The 25,652-nt window shown below is 40.5% G+C and overlaps 1 protein-coding gene across 1 annotated transcript; it reads right to left on the bottom strand.

Annotated features, from left to right (window-relative positions):
- On the bottom strand, positions 1–24,475 carry LOC106610528 (up-regulator of cell proliferation). The gene is made up of 8 exons (XM_014209913.3): positions 24,317–24,475; positions 20,155–20,313; positions 15,719–15,832; positions 15,148–15,445; positions 10,638–10,683; positions 10,178–10,444; positions 6,073–6,342; positions 1–5,057 (listed from the first exon to the last, which is right to left on the bottom strand). Exons 2-8 carry the CDS (start codon positions 20,250–20,252, stop codon positions 2,470–2,472), a joined length of 3,681 nt encoding a protein of 1,226 aa, XP_014065388.3. The 5' UTR covers positions 20,253–20,313; positions 24,317–24,475; the 3' UTR covers positions 1–2,469.
- Between the last annotated feature and the right edge of the window lie 1,177 nt (positions 24,476–25,652).

Genomic DNA, 25,652 nt, shown 5'->3' with positions numbered 1-25,652 from the left:
CGTTTTTTGTAAGTTTATTTGCACCATCATCTTTGAAATCCAAGAGAAAGGTCATAATGTATTATTCCAGCACAGCTGCAATTTAGATGTTGGCCAGTAGATGGCAGCGGTGTATGTGCAAAGTTTCAGATTGATCAAATGAACCATTGCATTGCTGTTCAAAATGTTGTATCAAGACTGCCCAAATGTGCCTAGTTTGTTTATTAATAACTTTTCATGTTCAAAACTGTGCACTCTACTCAAACAATAGCATTGTATTCTTTCACTGTAATACCAACTGTAAATTGGACAGTGCAGTTAGATTAACAAGAATTTAAGCTTTCTGCCAATATCAGATATGTCTATGTCCTGGGAAATGTTTTTGTTACTTACAACCTCATGCTAATCGCATTAGCCTACGTTAGCTCAACCATTCCTCAGGGGACCCACCAATCCTGAAGTAGATCCTGGACTGCATCTTTAACAAATACTGATTTATTGACAAATTGTACATTCTTTTCAGATTATTGATCAGATACACTGTTCTTAGTAACTGTCTGATTATATTAGAGTGATGTAATTCACTAGAATTACAATGAATGTTCATTCAAGTAGTTTCATACATTTGTTTATGTATTTCATTTCCTAAAAGGAAATGAATTAAAAATAACTTTGTGTCAATAAATTTTTTTTTTTTAACAATAAATGTTCGTTTGATGTTTGGGAGAGGAATCATAGAATGTTACATGCATTTTTCTACAGTAAAATAATGCTGCAATTTTTTATTAAATCAGAGGTAAACACATTCTTTACATTTGACAAAACTGACAAAAATAAACAAAAGTATAATGAACTTGTTACATAATCTTTTAGCATGCATGCAACTACAGTAGCCTTTAATACAATACATCTCAATTGTACCAGACGAAGACCAGGACAATAAAATCCTTTTCCAATGTACAGTATGTATGCATCTGTTTCAGAGGCTTGTTGTCATGGTAATCTAAACTTAATCACATCTCCATAGGTATAAAACTCTAATGGACCATTGACAATAACATGATGTACATTCTGCATGACGTTAGGATCCCTTTCAGCCCATCATTGGGCTGGTCTTTCAAAGACTAGATGAATGAAATACAATATCAAACTAAATCAAATCAAAGACAATACACAATATCAAAGATCAACCAAAAAAATGACCTTTACTTCATTTCTACAGTTACACTTCTATCTTGCACTGATATACTTGTTGTAATCACAATGAACATTATCTACATTTACTTCTAATCAAGATGGTTATTAAAACAATTGTGAATATATTTGTCTAATGTTGAGATTAGACTTCATACTCCAGTCCAAGTCAACTAGTCGTCAACAGTATGATTATAATCTCTACCCAGCACAGCCAGAAGAGGACTGGCCTCCCCTCAGAGCCTGGCTCCTCTCTAGGTTTCTTCCTAGGTTCCTGCCTTTCTAGGGAGTTTGTTCTAGACACTGTGACTCTACATCTGCATTGCTTGCTGTTTGGGGATTAGGCTGGGTTTCTGTATAATTATAATCTGCTGAGGTAAAAAGGGATTTATTAAATACATTTGATTAATTGTGTATGTATGGTATAACTCCTTCCTTCCTATACTGCAGGTATCTGTCAGTCTACAGTATGGTATAACTCCACCTTCCTTCCTATACTGCAGGTACCGGTCAGTCTTATCCACTGAAAGCGTTTTTTCCATCCTGACTGTATACACCGAGTATACAAAACATTAAGGACACCTGCTCTTTCCATGCCATAGACCAGGGATGGGCCACAAAACTATCTCATATGGGACCACAGTTGCTCGAAGGTCTGTATACCCACATCCATACAATAAAATGTATTGCATTTTGACAGCAGAGATACAATTTGTATACTTTTTAGTTAACTTCGTGCAATTTCACACATTTTGCCATGTGGTTTAGAGAAAATGTGGCAATTTAAAGCAAGTTTGCTGGAATTCTACACATTTTGCCATAGGGTGGAGAAAAATGGTTGCATTTTTTTGTATAATATCTGAGTTAGACTGACTAACAAAATCAATAGGAGACCCCATCAGGTAATTCAACCATAATAGTTTAGATTGCTGGCCGCTAAACTAACTTAGCAATCTAAAAGAAAATTGCTGACATGGGCTAAATGACTGACTATCAGTGACTTACATAACAAGAGAAAAACTGCTGATGCAAAACCACATTTCTAAATTGCACCTTGTGTATTCTACTATTCTACCTGGCAACTTAGAACCCTTAGAACCTGATGGGCAGGGATTCTGCTGTCCTAGTGACAGGAATAAGCTGCTTCCACCATTGGGAAGAAAGGACAAGTCCTTCAGCATGTTTCATATGCTCATTTGGGGGTTTGGATCTGTTTTATATTCTGCTTTCAGCACCCATTATCCAGGAATAAATGTCCTTCTGGAAGGACCGTTCCCAACCATTGTACTCAGAGCATTAACTGGAGTATGCATCTGCAACCAAGCTGTTTCTGACACTGAAGATTAATTTCTCCAATTTGACAGACTCCCACAAGCTTTGTGTCCACTTCAGGAAATGTGTCATGTCATCATTACTCTGGCATTTTATTAAGTCTTGTATCAAGCTCTTTTTTAAATCATACACAGCCTCACTGTATCCAGCATTGACTGGAGACATAGGGGGAGTCCCATGCCAGAGTCCTGGGATGTACCAGCTACTTGTGTCTGGATCATACTCCATCACATCAGTGAACTTGGTGATATTCTCCTTCTTCTCCATTCTGGCTGCTGCCTGGGTCATTTCATTCAACTGTTCCAACAACTTCTTCCTGTCCCTCATGTTGTTGTCATGAGCAGACATGTCTGACACATTTTGGTACACAAAATGACATACTGGCTTCTTCCCTACTACCTTCATCCTGAGGAAGGTATGAACAACAATCTGCAGAATGTCTTTCATCTCTGTGGAGTTCTCCATGGAGATGTTGATGATTGTGACGTCACTGAGTCCAATCACCAGTGTGGCCAGTTCATTGTCATGTTCATAACTGTCATCTAGTTGAGCCAACTCTGGTGATTTCAACCCCTCTGTGTCAATCACCATGATGAAGTCACATTTCAGCTCCTCCTGGAGTTCTTTGTTGACTTGAATCAGTAGCATGAAGGCCCCTCTGGTGCATCTTCCACTGCTGACAGCAAACTGGACCCCAAACATGGTGTTGAGGAGAGTGGACTTCCCAGTACCTTGGTCCCCTAAAACTGTCACAACCCGGATCTTGCTGTTAGAGTCCACAAGAGTATGAAGCTGAGTCAGAACAGCTGATATCCATTTCAGAGGGATATTTGATGCATCTCCATCCACAAGCTCAATGGGGAAACCATCCAACAGCATCTGAGCACACAATCCAGGGAGATGCTCCATCCGTTTCCATTGTCGGCTACTTTTAGGGAGGGAGCAGGAAGCTTCATATAACTGGCCCAACTCACGCAGGAAGTGTTCAAGACCTAAGGAACAGTCAGATAATTGCAAATCTGCAATGTCGTCTTTATTCTCCGGAGAATTTTGGCAAAGATCTTTGTACCGGTCCCGTAAACCAGACAGGTTCTGACGTGAAAGATTGTCCAGATTTATCCGCATCCATTTAAGGAAATAGGAACGCTCCGCTCCTGAACCTGACAATCCTAACATAAAGCTTGCCATTGCATCTGACATGTCAAATGTATGTTGCTTCTCTCTCAGCTCTTCCTCCTTTTTCTTCAGAGAGCTCTTGTAGTGTTCAATGTCTTGACCCCCTGTTTTTCTAAGCCTACATCCCTCTTTCTCCAACTGGGAAAGCTCTTTCCAGATTTGCCCTTGTAAGGGTAGTTGTTTGTCTTTGAATTTGACTGTGTCTGTGATGTTCCTGGTGATTTCATCTGCTCTATTCCTGGCACTCTGACATTCATCACGGTCTTCATCAACCAAAATCCCAATGTGACAAGCCACGTCAGTCATGTTTTCCACTGTCAACCGGTCTGGACTTTTTTCAATGACGTCACCAACAGATGATTGCAGGGTTTTGACAAATTCTGCATCGTTTTTCTTATTCTTCACAATCACATTTTGGTCATTGATACTGCCATTTGTGATCATTTGTTTCAATGTGTCTACACTGAACGATTTTCTTTGAGAGTTGACGACCAGAAATAACTCTGCTTTTGTGTTTTTGCTTTTCAACAAATTGAGATATGCCTTTAAATCATCAGTGAAAATGTAAACTGCAGCTGATGTTTGACACAGAAAGGAGAACTGTTTTTCAAAGGACCTGATGTCTCCTCTGAGATTGGCCACCACCATAGGCTTAGTGAAGATGTCGATGTTTCTGTTCCCACATGGAAGGTACCAGCTGATTTCAACCAGACCATCTGAGATTCTATGAGTGATGTCACCACATTCCATATCATGATGAACAAATGTGTCATGGTACTGCTGAGGGTTACTAAGCAGTTTGTTCAAGATCTGAGACTTGGACACTCTAATCTCCCCTAACCTAACAAAGGACACCATGGGAATATCAGAGAGTACAATTCTCTCCTCCACAAAAGCCTTTGTGGATGTTTGGGAAGAGAGTCTAAACTTCTTCACTATGTCCCTTAAGGCCCACAGCATCAAAGTGCTTTGTTTTGTGTCACAGTTGGGCAGCAAGAGAGGAACAGCAAACTGACACATGGACATTTTCTGGACCATTTCCTGCTGCAGGAAACCATCTGAGCACAGAAACAAGGCTGTTATCAGGTCCAGTGGATTAATTACATTTCTGTTGGCAGAGTCACTTTTTAGATTCTCAAAACGGTCTGTTCCCCAAAATGAAACACCTGCATCAGAGGACATACATTTTACACTCCTTGCATTCAGATTTGCCATCATTAATTTCTTAAGGAAGGCCCCTGGAAGTGACTGCATAGTGGTAAGAGGTTCATCTGATGTAGTATTAGCATTTATCTCAAGGACAGTACTTAACGTCAGCTTGTTTTCATAATGATCTTCTAGTCCAGTCTTTGACAACAGCTCCATAAGATAGGATCCTGTAAATAGAAAAGGAAGATCAGGAAATAGGAAATATTCAGGGAAATCACCATAATATATTTCTCATCAGGGAAGATACTGTACCATCACATCCCATATTGACACATCTACTATGAATAGTTAATTGGCATTACAGTCATTTAGATAACTAGTCAGTTTGACACCAGAGATAATACTTAAGTAGGTTACTTCATTACAACATTAACTTAAAATGAACCTTACAAATAGCAGTGTTGGGTGATATGGAAAGCCATATTCAATAAATAATATAATAATACTCGTAGGAAAGGTTTTTTATCTTTAGCTCAAAATCTGTGGATACTATTTGATTACAAAGGTTCAAAATGTTTGTAAAACATCACAGCACAATTGAAAAATAAATGGCACATGGAAACCAAACGAGGGTGGTCTATGGTGATGGGTGGGATGGGATGGGCTGAGAGTGGCTGAGGGGTGGGATTAAAGAGTTTATGTTTGGTAATGTATTATTATGTGATTGCTGTATATAAACATACCAGGTATGTAAAATGTATGTACAGTACTGGTCAAAAGTTTTAGAACACCTACTCATTCAAGGGTTTTTCTTTATTTTTACTATTTTCTACATTGTAGAATAATAGTGAAGACATAAAAACTATGAAATAACAAATATGGAATCATGTAGTAACCAAAAAAGTGTTAAACAAATCTAAATATATTTTATATTTGAGATTCTTCAAATAGCCACCCTATGCCTTGATGACAGCTTTGCACACTCTTGGCATTCTCTCAACCACCTTCATGAGGTAGTCACCTGGAATGCCTTCTTAAAAGTTAATTTGTAGAATTGATTTACTTCTTAATGTGTTTGAGCCAATCAGTTGTGTTGTGACAAGGTAGGGGAGGTATACAGAAGATAGCCCTATTTGGTAAAAGACCAAGCCCTATTTGGTAAAAGACCAAGTCCATAATAATAACAACAACAACAACCACAACAACAAAACACATACTAAAACAAATAGTGTACTTCCTTACTTGTGGTGAGGGTTGTTAACACCTGTTGACTTTGCCTTCCATCTTCCAGCATAGTGCAGACAGAGACAGAGTACTGAGTACTACCTTGCAGGTCAGAGAGAGTGATGCTGGGTGAAGATGTGGTAGTGATGTGTGGTTCTGCCCCTGGACAGTGGTAGGAGATCTGGTAATGATGTCGGGTTTGGTCCAATCCTGGTGGCTGGCTCCAGCTAACAGCAGCTGATGTGGCGTCCCCTGAGTCAACAGTCAGCTGGTCTGGAGCAGGGGGTACTAAGGGAAAATACATTATTGTATAGAGGGCTAAATACACAACACATAATGAGGGAAATGAAACCCGGTATGTGGGAAAACAAGACAACACAAATGGAAAATGAAAAATGGATCAGCGATGGCTAGAAGACCGGCGACGTCGACCGCAGAACACCACCCCGAACAAGGAGAGGCATCGACTTCGGTAGAAGTCGTGAAACAGTGCTCCATTTGGCATGAGAGACGTTGGAAGTTCTTGACCACAGTTTAGCTCTTACTCTTTGAGTGTGATAAAAACAAAGTATTTTATCCTGTGTTCTCCCCTTTGATTTGCTCCAATTGCTTTTAGCTCCATATTATAAGTTGGCGTGGGTTTTTATTTTGGTTTGCCTTTTCTCGGGGCCACATAAGTGGCCACCTATGGGGGTGTCTTTTAGGACACAGATTCTTGTTGCTAGTCAACAATCAAGGAACACACCATGGGTGTCTGAGAACCCCTCCTAAAACCCCACCTGTTTCATTCTGGTTGTTCAGGGCTTATTTGTTAGTTCCCTATTTCTGTTGAGCGACAATATTATTGGTTTTCTTATTGGGAATGTTACTAAATTGGGGCAAGTTCGGGATATTGTTTTCCATGAGTATGATAGTCACTCTAATCACCTACCCTGAAGCTCTACTGTGCCCACAGATTAGAGTTTTCAAAACACACTGGTGGTAGAATTTCTGTTACTGACAACCACTCAGAGGGTGGTGAAATCTGTGAAAAAGTGCATAAACACACAGGCTAATAAACAAAACAGATGGACTTTGATTTGGGAGCATTTGTGGGGAACCCTACTTGGGAGTTACTTGATAAATGTATGAAGACAAATCTTCTCATTGCAAAGCACTATGACATCAAAGTGGTACATGCCGATCCAAAAACAGCAGTCAGAGCTAATTGGTACTGCTTTGGTGGAGGAGGAAATCCTCCCAGACAGGGAGGATGATGAAAAGGGTCCTATACGTGGTACAATACACCCCGTAGACTTGCAACTGCCAGAGGTAGAACTAAATACAAAATGGGCGCAACAGAAATTAGAGCTCAAGCACATGGAAAGGGAAAGAAAATGTGGGGAGAGATTGTAGGAAGAGAAATTAGAGTTGGAGCAGGCCATTAAGCAGGCCATTTGGTTAAAACAGAACGATAAGAACGTGCTGCCAGAGAACGAGAACAAGAACCCGAGCATGCCAAATCGATTAAAAGAGATAGAGATGGTAGCATGCAAGAGAGGTAGAGCTGGAAGCACTTCGAATCAGGTCAGTCTATCCTGCACCCTGAAAAGAGTTTGATCTTGGTCGGAACAGCCAGCTTGTACCGCTTTTCAGCGGAAAGGCGATGGACGTATATATTTTACATGTTTGAGCGGATTGCCGCATGATATCTGGTCCCTGCTCCTCCAAAGTGTACTTGTGAGGAAAGCTCATGAAAGTGTACTCCGCTTTCTCTTGACCAGAGTTCAGATTATGACACTATTAAAGCTACTATACTTCCAGTATACGAGTTGGTCCCACAGGCATACAGAAATGTTTTGTAAATTACAAAACACAGAATCACAAAGCCATGTTGAATTCGTAAGGGAACAATCATGTATTTTTGATCAGTGGTGTGGTTCTCAAGAGGTCAAGGACCTTGATGATTCAAAGACTCACAGTACTTGAGCAGTTAAAGAATTGCCTTCACGAAAGGGTTGCTACCTACATTTATGAGCACAAGGATCTCACACTTGAGAGAGCAGCAGCTGCTGATTAGTTTGTGTTGACACATAAAACTACCTTCACAAACAAAGCACCCAGTAGTTCTCCCTACACAAAAGAGAAGAGAAGTCACCTCCTACTACGAGGTTTCAGTCTTTTCCCCCAGTGTCCAAAACCAAGGATCGTCAGAAAACTGGTTCTTCGTATCCTCAAGTGTGTCATTACTGCCATGAGAAAGGACACAGTCTAAGTGGCCTAAGTTGAAACATAATTTATTTTAGAGAGAGAAAGCAGTTTCTTCTTGTGGGAGCACTCCAGCCCGTTAAACCAGTCCCAATCAGAGACTTATCTCCTAAACAAGATTTTGGATCAGATGTGTATGAACCCTTTGTTTCGGACGGGTTTTTGTCTCTGCATAATGGTGATGCTGTTAAACAGTCTGTCAAGATACTACGAGAAACTGGGGCAGCTCAATCCTTCCTTTTGGAGGATGTTTTGCCCTTTGTCTGACACTTCAGAAACTGGTTACAGTGTGTGTTTGTTCAAGGTGTGGAGATGGGGTGCATATAAGTTCCTTTGTATAATGTGGAACTCGAGTCTGATCTTGTTTCTGGTTCCGTTATCGTTGGAGTGAGGCCTAGCCTACCGATGAAGGGGGGTTCATTCATTTTGGGCAACGATTTGACGAAAGTGAAGGTTGTGCCAAATCTTGTCATTTGTAAGGAACCCAGAGTAGAAGAACCTGATGTGTTATCATAAAAGTACCCATGAGTGGGAAAAAAAGGTTTTGCTGAGATACGTTGAGAGGAGTTTGATAAAGTTTGTGTGGGTTAATTTGACAGAGATGATGTGCTGATGAGGAAATGCCATTCTTGCATCACTTCTGGGCAAGACAATTGGCCCAGTGTATCTCAAATTTTCATTCTAGTTACACTTCTACAAGCGATACTGAGGTTGGCTCATGATGGTAGTATGGCAGGCCATCTTGGGATCAACAAGACGTATGACTATATCTTGCGTAACTTCTTCTGGTCTGAAACAGGATGTTGTGGCGTTCTGTAAATCCTGTTACGTTTGCCAGCGGAAGGGTAAACCGAACAAAGCTTTATTGGTTGCACTTTTGCAGCCTTTTCCTGCTTTTTACTAACCTTACAGCAGGGTTCTGCAGGACTGTGTTGGTCCTTTGCCCAAAACAAAGAGATACACAACTCCCTCTCGGATAATGGCTGAGCTATTGCTCTTTTAGTCTCCAAGAGGCCAACATCTTGCTAGGTGTTGCACTAAGATTGCTATAGTATATTATTAAGAAGAGGTTCTACTTTCAAAACAATTTGCTTGCTCGCTTCACTTAAAAAAAAAATGTATTGGTTAAACAGTTAATAAAAGGTGTTCAGCCTTACGGGAGGAAAGGTAAAATAAGGCCAGGGCTTTTGATATGGGAAGAAATAAGCAAAAACAGAATAGAAACAACAAAGCAAATTTGATTTGTAATGTAACAAGATCGCTTTAGTTACTGGTAAAGAGACGATGAGTTGTAATTGGGGGAAGATCTCTTACTAGTGCGGATGGTTGTAGAGACAGGTTCACTCTATACCCATTGCTCAGTACAGTTGCAACACTAACAGTGTACTCGGTGCCAGGTTGCAGGTTTGAGATTTGTGGCAGTCGTCAGTATTGGCTACAGGCTCTGTTCCTGGGCTGCAGTAGGATATGGACTTTCTCAATCTCTTCAGCCTTGGTCCAGCTGAGATTGAAGAGGTCTCTTCCAAATGGAAGATCTTTAAATCTGGGTGCTAGGATCACTGTAATAAAACCTATACTTGTTTAGAAGAGATGGGCTGTTTTTGACAAGAGTTCCAAAATGTCTCTAGGAATGAATGAATTATGTAGTCTGCAGGAAGGTAATGATGTAGTGAAGTATGTGGATGAGAGGTAGTCCAGTGGTTAAGCGCGTTGGGCCAGTAAGCGAAAGGTCACTGGTTTGAATCCATGAGCCGACTCAGATAAATCTGTTGATTTTTCCTTGAGCAAGGCACTTAACCCTAATTGCTCAGGATATGAGTGTCTGCTAAATAACTAAAATGTAGTCTGAATAAATACACAAGTTATCCTACTGTACCTGCTGATAGGGATGCTGAGACACATCTGCTTTGGCTTCCATCTTCTCCCTCTGTAGCCACGTTGAACTGGTACTTTTTACCAGGGTTGAGTCTGCTTATTTCAACTTCATGAACATTTTTCACCCCTAGACTGCACGGTTCCACGTCGCAACCCCAGGTCACTCTGAACTTCTGTGGTCCCTTCAGCCCTTTAGGAGGACCCCAGCTCAGAGACACAGAGTCTGACGTCAGCAACAGGACCTGGATGTCACCAGGAGGGGGCAGCACTGATGAAGGAATAACAGGTGATTGAAAAACAGACTTCATTGACATTAAACACACATTTGTACTATTGATACCAGCAGTTAAAGGACAACAATTGACGTCTTACAAAATGTATTCTACAAAACTGAGATTTCAATTAAATAATATTGTTTGAGTCCGTTTATTCTGTTTCCACATACTGTATACTGTACATACCATCATCTGAGGCCAGCGTTGTGTGTTGGTCTCCAAAACTCGTAGGCTGTGAGAACAAAATAAGAATGTCATTTCTTTAAAAACAAAATATTTTGCTAAATGTAAAACAGATGTTTTTTCAAACTTACATCAACTGCTTTTGATATTCTTCTGTAACGCTTAAAGCGCAGATGAGGTATTTTGACGATGTTGTGAATTTAACATTGTAATAGCCAGTCCATTTTTAAAGTCATGTCCCCCTCCATCCTTGACTTTTCCTAAATAAGTACATTTATCACACTGATGTTGTTACAACTTTTACAATGCATGTTTACTTTTCAATCTGTCTATCTGCATATTTCAAGACATGGTATTTGAGGGAGCGGTGAGATACCCAATGGGGCGGACCATACAGTACCTTTCTCGTCAATGATTTAGAAAAAACTTCTACTTAAAAGCTGGAAACCAAATGATGCTCCATCACTACAAGAGTGGATGAATGAAATGCATTATTATTTAAATATTGAAAAGGTTTGGGCTCCAGAGAAAAGTAGAACAGTGTAATTTGAGGCCATATGGCAGAGTGCTACAAGCACTGGAAAGTTCAAGGAGATGGAGGGGGAGTGTGGTTGTGAGACATGCATGATGTGTATGGGTGGGAACATGTGGGTCTGAGCAGGTGTGATGTCATTGATGTTTGTTGACATTTCTGTGTGTCTGTTTGTTTCCTTTTGTTTCGTTATTATTTGACAAAAATACACTAAACAAAAAGATAAAAACGCAACATGTAAATTGTTGGTCCCATGTTTCTTGAGCTGAAATAAAAGATCCCAGAAATGTTCCATTGCACAAAAATCTAATTTTTTTCAATTTTGTGCACAAATTTGTTGGCATCTCTTAGTGAGCATTTTTTTTGCCAAGATAATCCATCCACGTGACAGGTGAAGCGTATCAAAAAGCTGATTAAACAGTATGATCATTACACAGGTGCACCTTGTGCTGGGGACAATAAAAGGCCACACTAAAATGTGCAGTTTTGTCAAACAACACATTGCCAGTTGTCTCGTGCTTTGAGGGAGCGTGCAACTGGCATGCTGACTCCAGGAATCTCCACCAGAGCTGTTGCCAGAGAATTGAATGTTTGTTTCTCTACAATAAGCCGAGAATGCTTCTGGTAGAAAAATTTAAATGTGTTCTTTTAGAGAATTTGGCAGTACATCCAACAGGCCTCACAACCGCAGACCACGTGTATGGCGTTTTGTGGGCGAGTGATTTGCTGATGTCAACAGTTGTGATGGCGGTTATTATATGGGCAGGCATAAGCTACGGACAACCAACACAATTGCATTTTGTTTATGAGAATTTGAATGCACAAAACTATCGTAACGAGATCCTGAAGCCCATTGTGAGGCCCCTTTTGTACGGTATCTGTGACCAACAGATGCATATCTGTATTCCCAGTCATGTGAAATCCATATATTAGGGCCCAATGAATTTATTTCAACTGACTGATTTCCTCATATGAACTGTAACTCAGTAAAATCAATGAAATTGTTGCATGTTGCATTTATATTTTTGGTTAAGTGTATATATAAAAATAAAAATCATACAAAAAAATATAATAACATATCAAACATAATGTATTATAAGCCGTTTTAGGAGGACATGTCCTTCTCCCCCTGCCCTTCCTTCATCCGGCTGCACATCTGACTAATAGCCCATCGAAACTACACATCAACTATATTGAAACTAATTTCACAGAAGCCTACGAAAATGTATGTAGTCTAAAGAAGATTAAATTGACAATAGTATGATGGGTGACAATATTAACAATTGTCTCGTCAATGAAGAGACTGATGAACAGTGCAGCGTGTGTAATTGACAAAGAAGGAAAAGGCGCATCCCAAAAAGCAATTTTTTCAAATCATGTTACAGAGGTTCATGCAGGTCACACACTTTGACTTCAATAATGATATTATTTTAATCATCGGAAAGAGCAGATACTAAGGTTTCTAAATCACCTACATTTCCCAATAAACTCTCAAAATTTAGTGGATAGACAATTTCAAAATATATATTTGATCCCCTGCTGATTTTGTACGTTTGCCCACTGACAAAGAAATGATCAGTCTATAATTTTAATGGTAGGTTTATTTGAACAGTGAGAGACAGAATAACAGCAAAAAAATCCAGAAAAACGCATGTCAAAAATGTTATAAATTGATTTGCATTTTAATAAGGGAAATAAGTATTTGACCCCCTCTCAATCAGAAAGATTTCTGGTTCCCAGGTGTCTTTTATACAGGTAACGAGCTGAGATTAGGAGCACACTCTTAAAGGGAGTGCTCCTAATCTCAGTTTGTTACCTGTATAAAAGACACCTGTCCACAGAAGCAATCAATCAGATTCCAAACTCTCCACCATGGCCAAGACCAAAGAGCTCTCCAAGGATGTCAGGGACAAGATTGTAGACCTACACAAGGCTGGAATGGGCTACAAGACCATCACCAAGCAGCTTGGTGAGAAGGTGTCAACAGTTGGTGCGATTATTTGCAAATGGAAGAAACACAAAAGAACTGTCAATCTCCCTCAGCCTGGGGCTCCATGCAAGATCTCACCTCGTGCGGTTGCAATGATTATGAGAACGGTGAGGAATCAGCCCAGAACTACACGGGAGGATCTTGTCAATGATCTCAAGGCAGCTGGGACCTTGAGAGGACAACTGGTGAAAGTGTTGTGGTCAGATGACACCAAAATGGAGCTCTTTCGCATCAACTCAACTCGCCGTGTTTGGAGGAGGAATGCTGCCTATGACCCCAAGAACACCATCCCCACCGTCAAACATGGAGGTGGAAACATTATGCTTTGGGGGTGTTTTTCTGCTAAGGGGACAGGACAACTTCAAAGGGACGATGGACAGGGCCATGTACCATCAAATCTTGGGTGAGAACCTCCTTCCCTCAGCCAGGGCATTGAAAATGGGTCGTGGATGGGTATTCCAGCATGACAATGACCCAAAACACATGGCCAAGGCAACAAAGGCGTGGCTCAAGAAGAAGCACATTAAGGTCCTGGAGTGGCCTAGCCAGTCTCCAGACCTTAATCCCATAGAAAATCTGTGGAGGGAGCTGAAGTTTTCGAGTTGCCAAACGTCAGCCTCGAAACCTTAATGACTTGGAGAAAATCTGCTAAGAGGAGTGGGACAAAATCCCTCCTTAGATGTGTGCAAACCTGGTGGCCAACTACAAGAAACGTCTGACCTCTGTGATTGGCAAAACCCTTGTTTGCACCAAGTACTAAGTCATGTTTTGCAGAGGGGTCAAATACTTATTTCCCTCATTAAAATGCAAATCATTTTATAAAAAAATTTACATGCGTTTATTTATTTATTTTTTTTTTTTTTTCTGTCTCTCACTGTTCAAATAAACCTACCATTAAAATTATAGACTGATAATTTCTTTGTCAGTGGGCAAACCTACAAAATCAGCATGGGATCAAATACTTTTTTCCCCTCACTGTATAGCCTAGGATACAAAGAACAGACTAGTAACATAAAATGCCTATTCTGTTCTTTTGAAATACATTTAGTTCAACCTGCCTAAACAAAATGATGATGGTGTAGTTCACCCAAATTACAAAATGAAATATTGGTTTCCTTACCCTCTAAGCAGTCTATGGAGAAGGTATGACAGCAATCTATGCTTTGGTTTAGCTTCATTGGCACTGTTTATACATGCTACCTGTTCTAGCAATTGTTGTACACATCTCATTAAAGTCATGGGACACATATTTCACACATGTTCAAATCATCCACAAGTGACCTTGTTGATCTTCACAATCAGTTTTAGATCCAGTACTTTTGGATGATTTGGACATGAGGCACGAAAAATGCTAATATCGGTCCCATGACTTGAATGGGGTTTCAGCCACAAACGCTAAAACACATGCATGTGGAAACAGTGCCAGGGAAACTAAACCAAAGCATGGATTGTTGTCATACTTTCAAATGCGGAAGACACATTTCAGCTGAATGAGTTTAGTTTTACAACTGACTAGTTATCCCCTTTCCCAGGTAATTTAAGAGAGCAATAAAACCAGATAAAACATATACAATAACACTGAGACAGACATATTGTGTATTGTATTATGAATTGTATTATGTCTTCCACATCTGCCAAGTTATTTCATTGTAACTTAAATATATTGCAATATATACTACGTATATTATGTATTCTATTGGTTGTGTTTTGTTTCCTGTTTGGACCCCAGGAAAAGTCGCCACTGCAGCAGATAATTGCAGATCCTAATCAAAACTAATAATACTAAGACCGTCATAAAAACAACCAAAGGATTATTGTTGCCGTAGCACATATGAAAGGTTTTTATTAGGCTGTTAGAATGTTGACGGCCCAAACTGGGATGCCTCGAGTCCCAACGGTTCTTGTGTTAATTAAGGAGCGTCCAGACATTTACTGGCCCTGGAACTGTACTGTACAACCCCGAATAAAGAAAAGAGAACCCCAGGAGCTACCTGTCTTCCTGCTTTCTTTGTCTCAAGGAGGATGGTATCATGTCCTTTGTGGTTACTCTCTGCACACTGACTGCAGATCAGCATCTGGTCTGTCCTGCAGAACACATCCAGAGGACTGTAGTCATGTTGACAGAGTTTCTGCACCAGGTCTCCCGTCACATCCACCAGTGTGTGTCTCTTTAGTTTAGGTATTGTATAGTGCTGTCTGATGTGGGTCTCACAGTAGGACACACTGCAGGTCAGACAAGACTTCACAGCCTGAACCTCAGAGCAGATATCACAGGGTACCTCTACTGGCCTGGTTGGGAATTGGAAATAACAGGTATCAAATACATTGATCAAAATAAACTCATCAGTTCAGTTTAACACATAATGGCCTGATAATATAAACACATGGTAACCTTCCTATAACTATCTGTTATCATGATAATATTACACATGGTAACCTACCTATCTGTTATCCTGATGTGTATTTTTGCTTTACATTAAGTCACAGATCTTTTATTTCACGAGGTCAGCATTATTACAACATAGACCTGTATTTACAGCTGGGTGCACATCAGAATCTCACCCTTTGTTTTGTAGAGAGTCTGCTCCTTTGAAATCAAGAGGGTATACCATGGATCGGTCAGTCTTCATTGATAGAAAACCAGAGGAAATAGACTCAGCTCTCTCTGATTGGCCCCTAGTAGTACAAGACAGTCACGCAAAACACACAAAAACGAATAAAACACTAAACACACAAAACAAATACAATAAAACATTATTATATTCCTCTCTTCCACATAATAATGATCTGAATCACCATGATGTGATATTTAGCTTCTCTTATTCTAGCCAACTACATAAAATAACAATCATTATAGGACCGTATTGACTTTTCCAGGTAGAACATAGAACCTAACTCTTCATTTTGCTGTAAGGTCCCCTCCTTGAAACATAGGGATATTCATTGATTGGTTACTCTTCATTAAAATATACAACCAGAGGAAAGAGACTGCTCTTTCAACGTGGCACCGTCATAGGATGACACCTTTCCAACAAGTCAGTTCGTAAAAATTATGCCCCGCTAGAGCTGCCCCGGTCAACTCTAAGTGCTGTTATTGTGAAGTGGAAACGTCTAGGAGCAACAACGGCTCATCCGTGAAGTGGTAGGCCACACAAGCTCACAGAAAGGGACCGCCGAGTGATGAAGCACATAGCACGTAACAATCGTCTATCCTCGCTTGAAACACTCACTACTGAGTTCCAAACTGCCTCTGGAAGCAACGTCAGCACAATAACTCTTCATCTGTAGTGTCATGTAATGGGTTTCCATGGCCAAGCAGCCGCACACAAACCTAAGATCACCATGCGCAATGCCAAGCATCGGCTGGAATGGTGTAAAGCTCACCACCATTGGACTCTGGAGCAGTGGAAACGCATTCTCTGGAGTGATGAGTCACGCTTCACCATCTGGCAGTCCGACGGACAAATCTGGGTTTAGTGGATGACAGGAGAACACTACCTGCTCTAATGCATCGTGCCAACTGTAAAATTTGGTGGAGGAGGAATAATGGTCTGGGGCTGTTTTTCATGGTTCGGGCTAGTCCCCTTAGTTCCAGTGAAGGGAAATCTACAGCATACGATGGCATTCTAGACGATTCTGTGCTTCCACTTTTGTGGCAACAGTTTCGAGAAGGCCCTTTCCTGTGTCAGCATGACAATGCCTCCGTGCTCAAAGCGAAGTTCATACAGAAATGGTTTGTCGAGATTGGTGTGGAAGAACTTGACTGGCTTGCACAGAGCCCTGACCTCAACCCCATCGAACACCTTTGGGAGGCCTAATTGCCCAAAGTCAGTGCTCGACCTCACTATACTCTATGTGGCTGAATGGAAGCAAGTCCCCGCAGCAACGTTCCAACATCTAGTTCCCAGAAGAGCTGTTATAGCTGTTATAGCAGCAAAGTGGGGACCAACTCCATATTAATGCCCATGATTTTGGAATGAGATGTACTTTTGGCTATGTAGTGTATCTACCACAAATACCTCATACTTCTGCACATTGATCTGGTACTGGCACTCCCTGTACATAGCTCCACATTGATCTGGAACTGGTAATCCCTGTATATAGCTCCACATTTATCTGGTACTCCATGCACAGTGGATTGGGGAAGTATTCAGACCCCTTGAATTTTTTCGTTACAGCCTTATTATAGAATTGAATAAAAAAAAGAAAATCGTCATCAATCTACACACAATGCCCCATTATGACAAAGCGAAAACTGTTTTTTAGAAATTTTTGCAAATGCATTAATAATAACCCCCCAGAAATATCACATTTACATAAGTATGCAGACACTTTACTCAGTACTTTATTTAAGCACCTTTGGCAGCGATTACAGCCTCGAGTCTTCTTGGGTATGATGCTACAAGCTTGGCAAGCCTGTATTTAGGGGGTTTCTCCCATTCTTCTCTGCAGATCCTCTCAAGCTCTGTCAGGTTGGATGGGGAGCGTCGCTGCACAGCTATTTTCAGGTCTCTCCAGAGATGTTTGAACGGGTTCAAGTCTGGGCTCTGGCTGGGCCACTCAAAGACAGAGACTTGTCTCGAAGCCACTCCTGCGTTGTCTTGGCTGAGTGCTTAGGGTCATTCTGTTGGAAGGAGAACATTCGGCGAAGTCTGAGGTCCTGAGCACTCTGGAGCAGGTTTTCATCAAGGATCTCACTGTACTTTGCTCCGTTCATCTTTCCCTCGATCCTTACTAGTCTCCTAGTCCTTGCCTCTGAAAAACATCCCCACAGCATGATGCGGCCACCACCATGCTTCGCCATAGAGATAGTGGAGGAAACCTGGCACTATCAAGAGAGTTTAATCTTGGTTTCATCTGAGCAGAGAATCTTGTTTCTCATGGTCTGAGAGTCCTTTAGATGCCAAACTCCAAGCGGGCTGTCTTTTACTGAGAAGTGGCTTCCGTCTGGCCACTCCACCATAAAGGCCTGATTGGTGGAGTGTTGCAGAGATGGTTGTCCTTCTGGAAGGTTCTCCCATATCCACAGAGGAAGTCTGGAGCTCTGTCTTAGTGACCATCGGGTTCTTGGTCACCTCCCTAACCAAGGCCCTTCTCCCCCGATTGCTGGGCAGACAGCTCTAGGAAGAGTCTTGTTGGTTCCAAACTTCTTCCATTTAAGAATGATGGAGGCCACTGTGTTCTTGGGCACCTTCAATGCTACAGAAATGTTTTGGTACTCTTCCCCAGATCTGTACCTCGACACAATTCTGACTCGGAGCTCTACGGAGAATTCCTTACATGCTGACCACACCACTCGCGTTGCATCTCGTGCGCAAGCGTTGCAAAATAAATGTACACATTCAATCATTGCACCCACACTGCCCGCGCGCACCAATGAGCGTCTACGTTGCCAAGTGCTAAAATAGAAGTCAGTTCTATTTCTGATGCTTATCGCGCTGCAAGTCCTGCCTCTCTCATCTCCTCATTGGTTTATAGAAGCAGATACCCACGTGCCATCTTCTCATTGGTTATACCCACGTGGGTTTTTCAAAGATGAATTGAGGTCGATCGGTCGTCATGGTAATACTAGATGCCAATCGCCATAAAAAGTCAAAAGAAGAAAAAGCCTGGAAGGGGGAGAGATGACGAGAAACAATTCGGTTGACCATTTTGTGTGGATTAATTGTCGGAGTAGAGGACCTTGTGCATTTCAGGTAAAATAACAACTCAACGTTTATATCCCAGGACAAATTAGCTATCAAAATCAAGCTAGCTAAATAGGACAAATTAGCTAGCAACTGCAAGCTAGCTAGCTTGCCATAAATGTTTAATGCTTTTCGACCTGTCCCCAAATTAATATAATTGGTTCAGAGTTTTGATATTTCAACCTGCGTGTTGTTATCGCATTTGGTGTGGGGGGACAAAATCAATTTGCGCATGATGGCGCACATAGACGCGCACGTGCGTGTTCGGTTTGGGCACAGTGTTAGACCTCATGGCTTGGTTTTTGCTCTGACATGCACTGTCAACTATGGGACCTTATATAGACAGGTGTGTGCATCTTTCCAAATCATGACCAATCAATTGAATTTACCACAGGTGGACTCCAATCAAGTTGCAGAAACATCTCAAGGATGATCAATGAAAACAGGATGGACCTGAGCTGAATTTTGAGTCTCATAGCAAAGAGTCTGAATACTTAAATAATACCTGTTTTTTATTTTTAATAAATTAGCAAAAAATTATAAAAATCTGTTTTCCATTTGTCATTATGGGGTATTGTGTTTAGATTGATGAGGAAAAATATAATTTAAACCATTTTAGAAAAGGCTGTAACGTAACAAAATGTGGAAAACGGGTCTGAATACTTTCCGAATGCACTGCATATATATGTGTATTTTATTTTATTTCTCGTGTTACTATTTTATTTATTTATTGTTTTTAGTATTATTTTTAAATTGTAAGCAAGCATTTCACGGTAGAGTCTACACCCGTTGTATTCGGCGCATGTGACAAATAACATTTGATATGCACTACCACTGGCCCTTGATTTCTCCTCACAGTTATTTACACCAACTATATTGATTAGAATTAAAGGAATTAAAACACCCCATCATGCTTAGGGTCATTATAGGGGAGGCAGGTAGCCTAGCGGTTAAGAGCGTTGGGCCTTTAACCGAAAGGTTGCTGGTTTGAATCCCCGAGCCGGCAAGGAAGGCAATTAAAACCCCAACAACAACTGCTCCCTGGGCACCGATGACGTGATGTTGATTAAGACAGCCCCCCACACCTCTCTGATTCAGAGGGGTTGGGTTAAATGTGGGAGACACATTTCAGTTGAATGCATTCAGCTATGCAACTGACTAGCAGTAACTCAGTATCCTTCATAGAAATCATATGAACATATTAGTATATACTTGAGAGGTGTGTTGTATTTCTGGTCAAAATCCTCATGTAAATCTATTACATAATTACAGCATAGGATATAAAAGTGTTCAACAAGAACACAAACACACCTCATATCAGGGTCCATGGTCTCATCAAGATCCTTGTTTGGTGACCCATCCTTCTGTCTTTCTTTATGGATGGCCTCAGCCCCCTGCTGATAACTCATTATACCACTCAGAGAGGAGGCCTCACAATCCTGAAGAGGACTGGTCTAGTCCCATATCAATCTGTAAATAAGAGTAGACACCATTATATTAAAACATTTAAATACAAAAGCAGAGTAGGCCTACCGTTGGTCTGCTGTACTGGGGATTTAAACATGACATTATAATGACATTCTGTAAAACATTTGGTACCGAATGCAATTATGAAAAGCACTATAGGCTGAATAAAATGTTTATGAACAAAATCAAAAACGTAAAAACTTTTTTTTACTGAAAACAGAAATGTACAGTATTTTTCCATAGCATATCTAAATAAGAACAGAGATGGTTTATCATGATGATATTGAAATTCCCTATAAGGGCTTTGATAAGAAGTGTATCAGATATTGAAGAAACCTTTTAGACATAAAAATACTGCTTCCCTGCTCTGGGGGATTATGCTGGTGTTAAGTAGTCTAAACCACTTAGTGACAAATGCATTGGTAAAAACTACAATACACTGTAACCTCCCTCTTCATGTTGTATTATCTTATGAAGAATGTAGGTTGGGTTTCTTATCTTTTGTTGAACTTTACTGAAACATTGTTGTTCACTAGCTCTTTAGTTCAACTAGTGCATAAATAAAACATGGAATGGAATATTGAGTGTGTCAATATAATGAAAACATGGACTGGAGAACTTAGTGCATCAGTTATCAGTATAATGAAAACATGGACTGGAGTACTTAGTGCATCAGTTATCAGTATAATGAAAACATGGACTGGACTTCCATTAGATTAGATTATGTTTGTTAATCACATGCACAGGGTCGCAGATGTAATTGCAGGGTACAGTGAAAGTATTAAGCTACAAGCTCCAACAGTGCAGGTCAAAGAAAAGTGAATGAAACAATAATACAAATAATAATATATACATATTTACAACTATAACAATGATAAATGTCCATTGTTAGGTGGGGGCAGGGTACATGTCTGTTTAAGGATAGCCTAGCCTACCTACTTCTAAACGTGCACCATCATCATGTGATTTAGTTGATCCATTTCTTGTCAATTTTTTATTAAATTATAGTTCCCCAGCAAGAAATCCAAAAATGTATCTCAAACAGAAGGGGGAACTAACAAAGACTCACTGATCAACAACCAAAATGAAACAGGTGGGGTTTTAGGAGGGGTTCTGAAAGACGCTCATGGGGGTGTCCCCTGGAAGTTGACTAGTAACAACAACTGGGACCTAAAAGACACCCACCATGAGCGACTAAATTTGCCCAACAGGCTAACAAAATAAAACCCTACAAACTTAAAAGACAGGAAGCAAACCAAAAAGTGGAGCAAAACAAAAAACAGGGAAGATCAGACAAAGGCATGTTTTCTATAATCAAATAGGGAGCACCAACTAAAGGTGTTGACCCTCCACATCTCTCAACACAACTGGAGCACTGGGCCAGACACTCTTAAATATCACCTGGGCCAGCACAGGTTAAACACCATCCCACTAACGAGATGGCAACCAGCACAGATATAACACATACAATAACAAGGTGACACCAATCGGTGCAGCCTACGTGCTAAAGTCCAACCTCAAAACGTAAATGGAAACACCAAAGCCTGTAACATAGTCAACAATTGTGAATAGAGTCCTCAGGTGGCTGCCATGCGCTTGCCCTTAGTCGACCTCCTGTCCCTCCTTGCCTGGAATAAATAATTGACACGGCTATAAAATGGTGGAAACCAAATATGTACGTTCAATCTCGTCTACGTCAGTTGGGTAATAGGTTGAGGTTGGCCAGCGTAAATTATATTTGTTATATTATAATAGAAATTCAGGACAAAACGACTTTTCCATGTTTTCTTATTCTAAAAACATTGTCTAAGAGTCCCAATACATTTTTGCATTCAGCCCATAGCTTGGGTTTAGTGATATCAAATTGATATCAAATCAAAGACAATTTTTGCCTCCTTAGTGTTTATGGTCAAGTGTGATATGAATTAGCCTAATGATTTTCCTAATTTGGGTCTATGCAGGCTCTATTTGTGATGAGGAATTTGCAGAAAATGTCATGATTCAATCATTATATTAGACCTATTTTGGTTATGTAGGCAGTTATATAGAAATGAGCGATAGCCCAGTCTATAATGGCATGCGGTAAAAACATAATCAGTCAATAAATCACTGACAAAACCACATTTTCAAGTCTTGCCATAGATTTTCAAGACAATTTAAGTCAAAACTGTGACTAGCCCACTCAGGAACATTCAATGTCATCTTGGTAAGCAACTCCAGTGTAGATTTGGCCTTGTGTTTTGGGTAATTGTTCTGCTGACAGGTGAATTCGTATCCTAGTGTCTGTTGAAAAGCAGACTGAACCAGGTTTTCCTCTAGGATTTTGCCTGTGCTTAGCTGTATTCCGTTTCTTTTTATCCTAAAAAAACCCTCCCTAGTCCTTGTCAATGATAAGCATACTCATAACATGATGCAGCCACAACCATGCTTGAAAATATGATGAGTGGTACTCAATTATGTGTTTTGTTGGATTGCCCCAAACATAACGCTTTGTATTCAGAACAAAAAGTGTATTTCTTTGCCACATGTTTTGCAGTTCTACTTAAGTGCCTTGTTGCAAACAGGATGTATGTTTTGGAATATGTTTATTCTGTACAGGCTTCCTTCTTTTCCGTCTGTCATTTAGGTTAGTATTGTGGAGTAACTACAATGTTGTTGATCCATCCTCAGTCCTCATATCACATCCATTAAACTATGTAACTGTTTGCATCGTGCATAAGAACAGCCCTTGGCTGTGGTATATTGGCCATATACAGTATCACACCCCCTCGGGACTTATTGCTTAAGTATACACCACTCTGCCATTTTAGGACATATTGATCTGATGGAGAACAGTGATTCATTAATAACCTAGCCTGGTAATTCATTAACACCTGACCCATTTACTCAACAGCAAGATGGCGTTCCATCTGTGTGAGTGGGGACAATTCAGGCTGAGGAGTGAGTTTCACACATTTCCATGTGCTACATAGTGCAAATATAAGCCACGGCCTGATGTTAATTGTAAAACCATTTTTGTGAACTTGAATGTGCACAATTACCATGACAATGTCCTGCTACATTTAGAGTCGCCTGGAGCAAATGTAGGCTATTACACAGTTCATCTAGATCACCCTAGAGATCACATGGTCTAAGAACGAGTCAGCACAGCATCAGTCTGTAAATATATAACAGACACTCCTATTACTGACAGTATGAAGAGAGTACATGATAGCACCTGACCATATAACCATAAAGACATCTGAAAGAAAGTACACTTTCAAGGTTACCTTGTTGTCTATGATTCTGATTAGTTAAAGCAATGATATGTCAAAGAATTTTAACATATTAACAAATAATACTATTTCTAAGTATAAGGTTCTGTCAAAAACAGTTTGACCTGATTGTCACAACAGACTCAAGTCATACGTTGTCATAGTTTTAATTGACTGAAATACATTTGGTAAAAATGAAATGATGACCAACAATATAACAATATAGGGCTCCTGAGTGGCACAGTGGTCTAAGGCACTGCATCTCAGTGCTAGAGGAGTAACTACAGACCCTGGTTCGATTCCAGGCTGTATCACAACTGGCCATGATTGGGAGTCCCATAGGTCGGCGCACAATTGGCCCAGCGTCGTTACGGTTGGCCCGGGGTAGGCCGTCATTGTAAATAAGAATTTGTTCTTAACTGATTTGCCTAGTGAAATATATATAGAAAATAAAATAATTACTAGTTGAAATGTTGAATTGTCTAAATGCACAGTAGTTTTTATCTTTTAACAATCATTGCCATTTTTTCTGGCACCGTTTCGACGGTAGACTGAGGGTCGCTTTCAATGACACGTTAGTTTGATCAACAACAGTAAAACATTTCCTAATTACAAAACACGTAGTAGAAACATATTAGAAACAATAAATAAGATGAAATACCTATCATGAAGTTTTAGTGGTAGATGTAACAATCACTTTAATCAACTACATATAGTTCATGTTACTGTCAAATGATTAATCACATACATACCTGTGAGAAGCCCACCCGGTGCCCCTTCCTCTTAACCGACTAGTTGAGCTTTACTTGTGAGTTCTCTGCTAATATTGACTGTAAACAGAGCTCTAGAAACTGTAGAGTATGAAATGTGTTCCTTCAAAACAGGTTTGGTTTATGACACTTTGTACCACCATAAATGTTATCTGTTAATGGTTAACTAAATCTCCTTCACCCATCTCTACTAATCCCTTTCAGCCTCCTCCAGGTGGCGGCAGAGTGGACTTTCTGGAGCTGATGGGTCCTAAGATGTTGGCAGAGAAAGCAGATATGATTGGAGTGAAGGAGCTCAGGGATGCTTTCAATGAGAAAAAGGGACGGTTTGGTGAACTTTGAAGGTGAGAGAGGGGGAGGATGGGGAAGAGGCAGAGGGAGGGTGAGGGAGAGATAAAGGGGGAGAGGGTGGTAGGCTAGTTGAGAACAAGTTCTCATTTACAACTGCGACCTGGCCAAGATAAAGCAAATCAGTGCGACACAAACAACAACACAGAGTTACACATGGAGTAAACAAGCGTACAGTCAATAACACAAATGAAAAAAAAGAAAGTCTATATACAGCGTGTGCAAATGGTGTGAGGAGGTAAGGCAATAAATAGGCAAATTAACACTGGAGTGATAGATATGCAGATGATGATGTGCAAATAGAAATACTGGTGTGCAAAAGAGCAGGAAAGTAAATAAAAACAATATGGGGATGAGGTAGGTAGATTGGATGGGCTATTTACAGATGGGCTATGTACAGCTGCAGTGATCAGTTAGCTGCTCAGGTAGCTGATGTTTAAAGTTAGTGAGAGATATATAAGTCTCCAGCTTCAGCAATTTTTGCAATTCGTTCCAATCATTGGCAGCGGAGAACTAGAAGGAAAGGCGGCCAAAGGAAGTGTTGGCTTTGGTGATGACCAGTGAGATATATCTGCTGGAGCGCGTGCTATGGGTGGGTGTTGTTATCGTGACCAGTGAGCTGAGATCAGGCGGAGCTTTACCTAGTAGACTTATAGATGACCTGGAGCCAGCGGGTCTGGCGACGAATATGTAGCGAAGGCCAGCTGACTAGAGCATACAGATCGCAGTGGTGGATGGTATATGGGGCTTTGGTGACAAAATGGATGGCACTGTGATAGACTGCATCCAGTTTGCTGAGTAGTGTTGGAGGCTATTTTGTAAATTACATCGCCGAAGTCAAGGATCGGTAGGATAGTCCGTTTTACGAGGCTATGTTTGTCGACGTGAGTGAAGGAGGCTTTGTTGCGAAATAGGATGCCGATTCTAGATTTAATTTTGGATTGGAGATGTTTAATATGAGTCTGGAAGG

The sequence above is a fragment of the Salmo salar genome, chromosome 04 (assembly GCF_965601325.2).
Source record: "Salmo salar chromosome 04, fSalSal1, whole genome shotgun sequence".
In the NCBI taxonomy this organism is placed as follows: Eukaryota; Metazoa; Chordata; class Actinopteri; order Salmoniformes; family Salmonidae; genus Salmo; species Salmo salar.
Note: the sequence above shows the minus strand (reverse complement) of the source record. Positions and strands in the feature narration are given on the sequence as shown.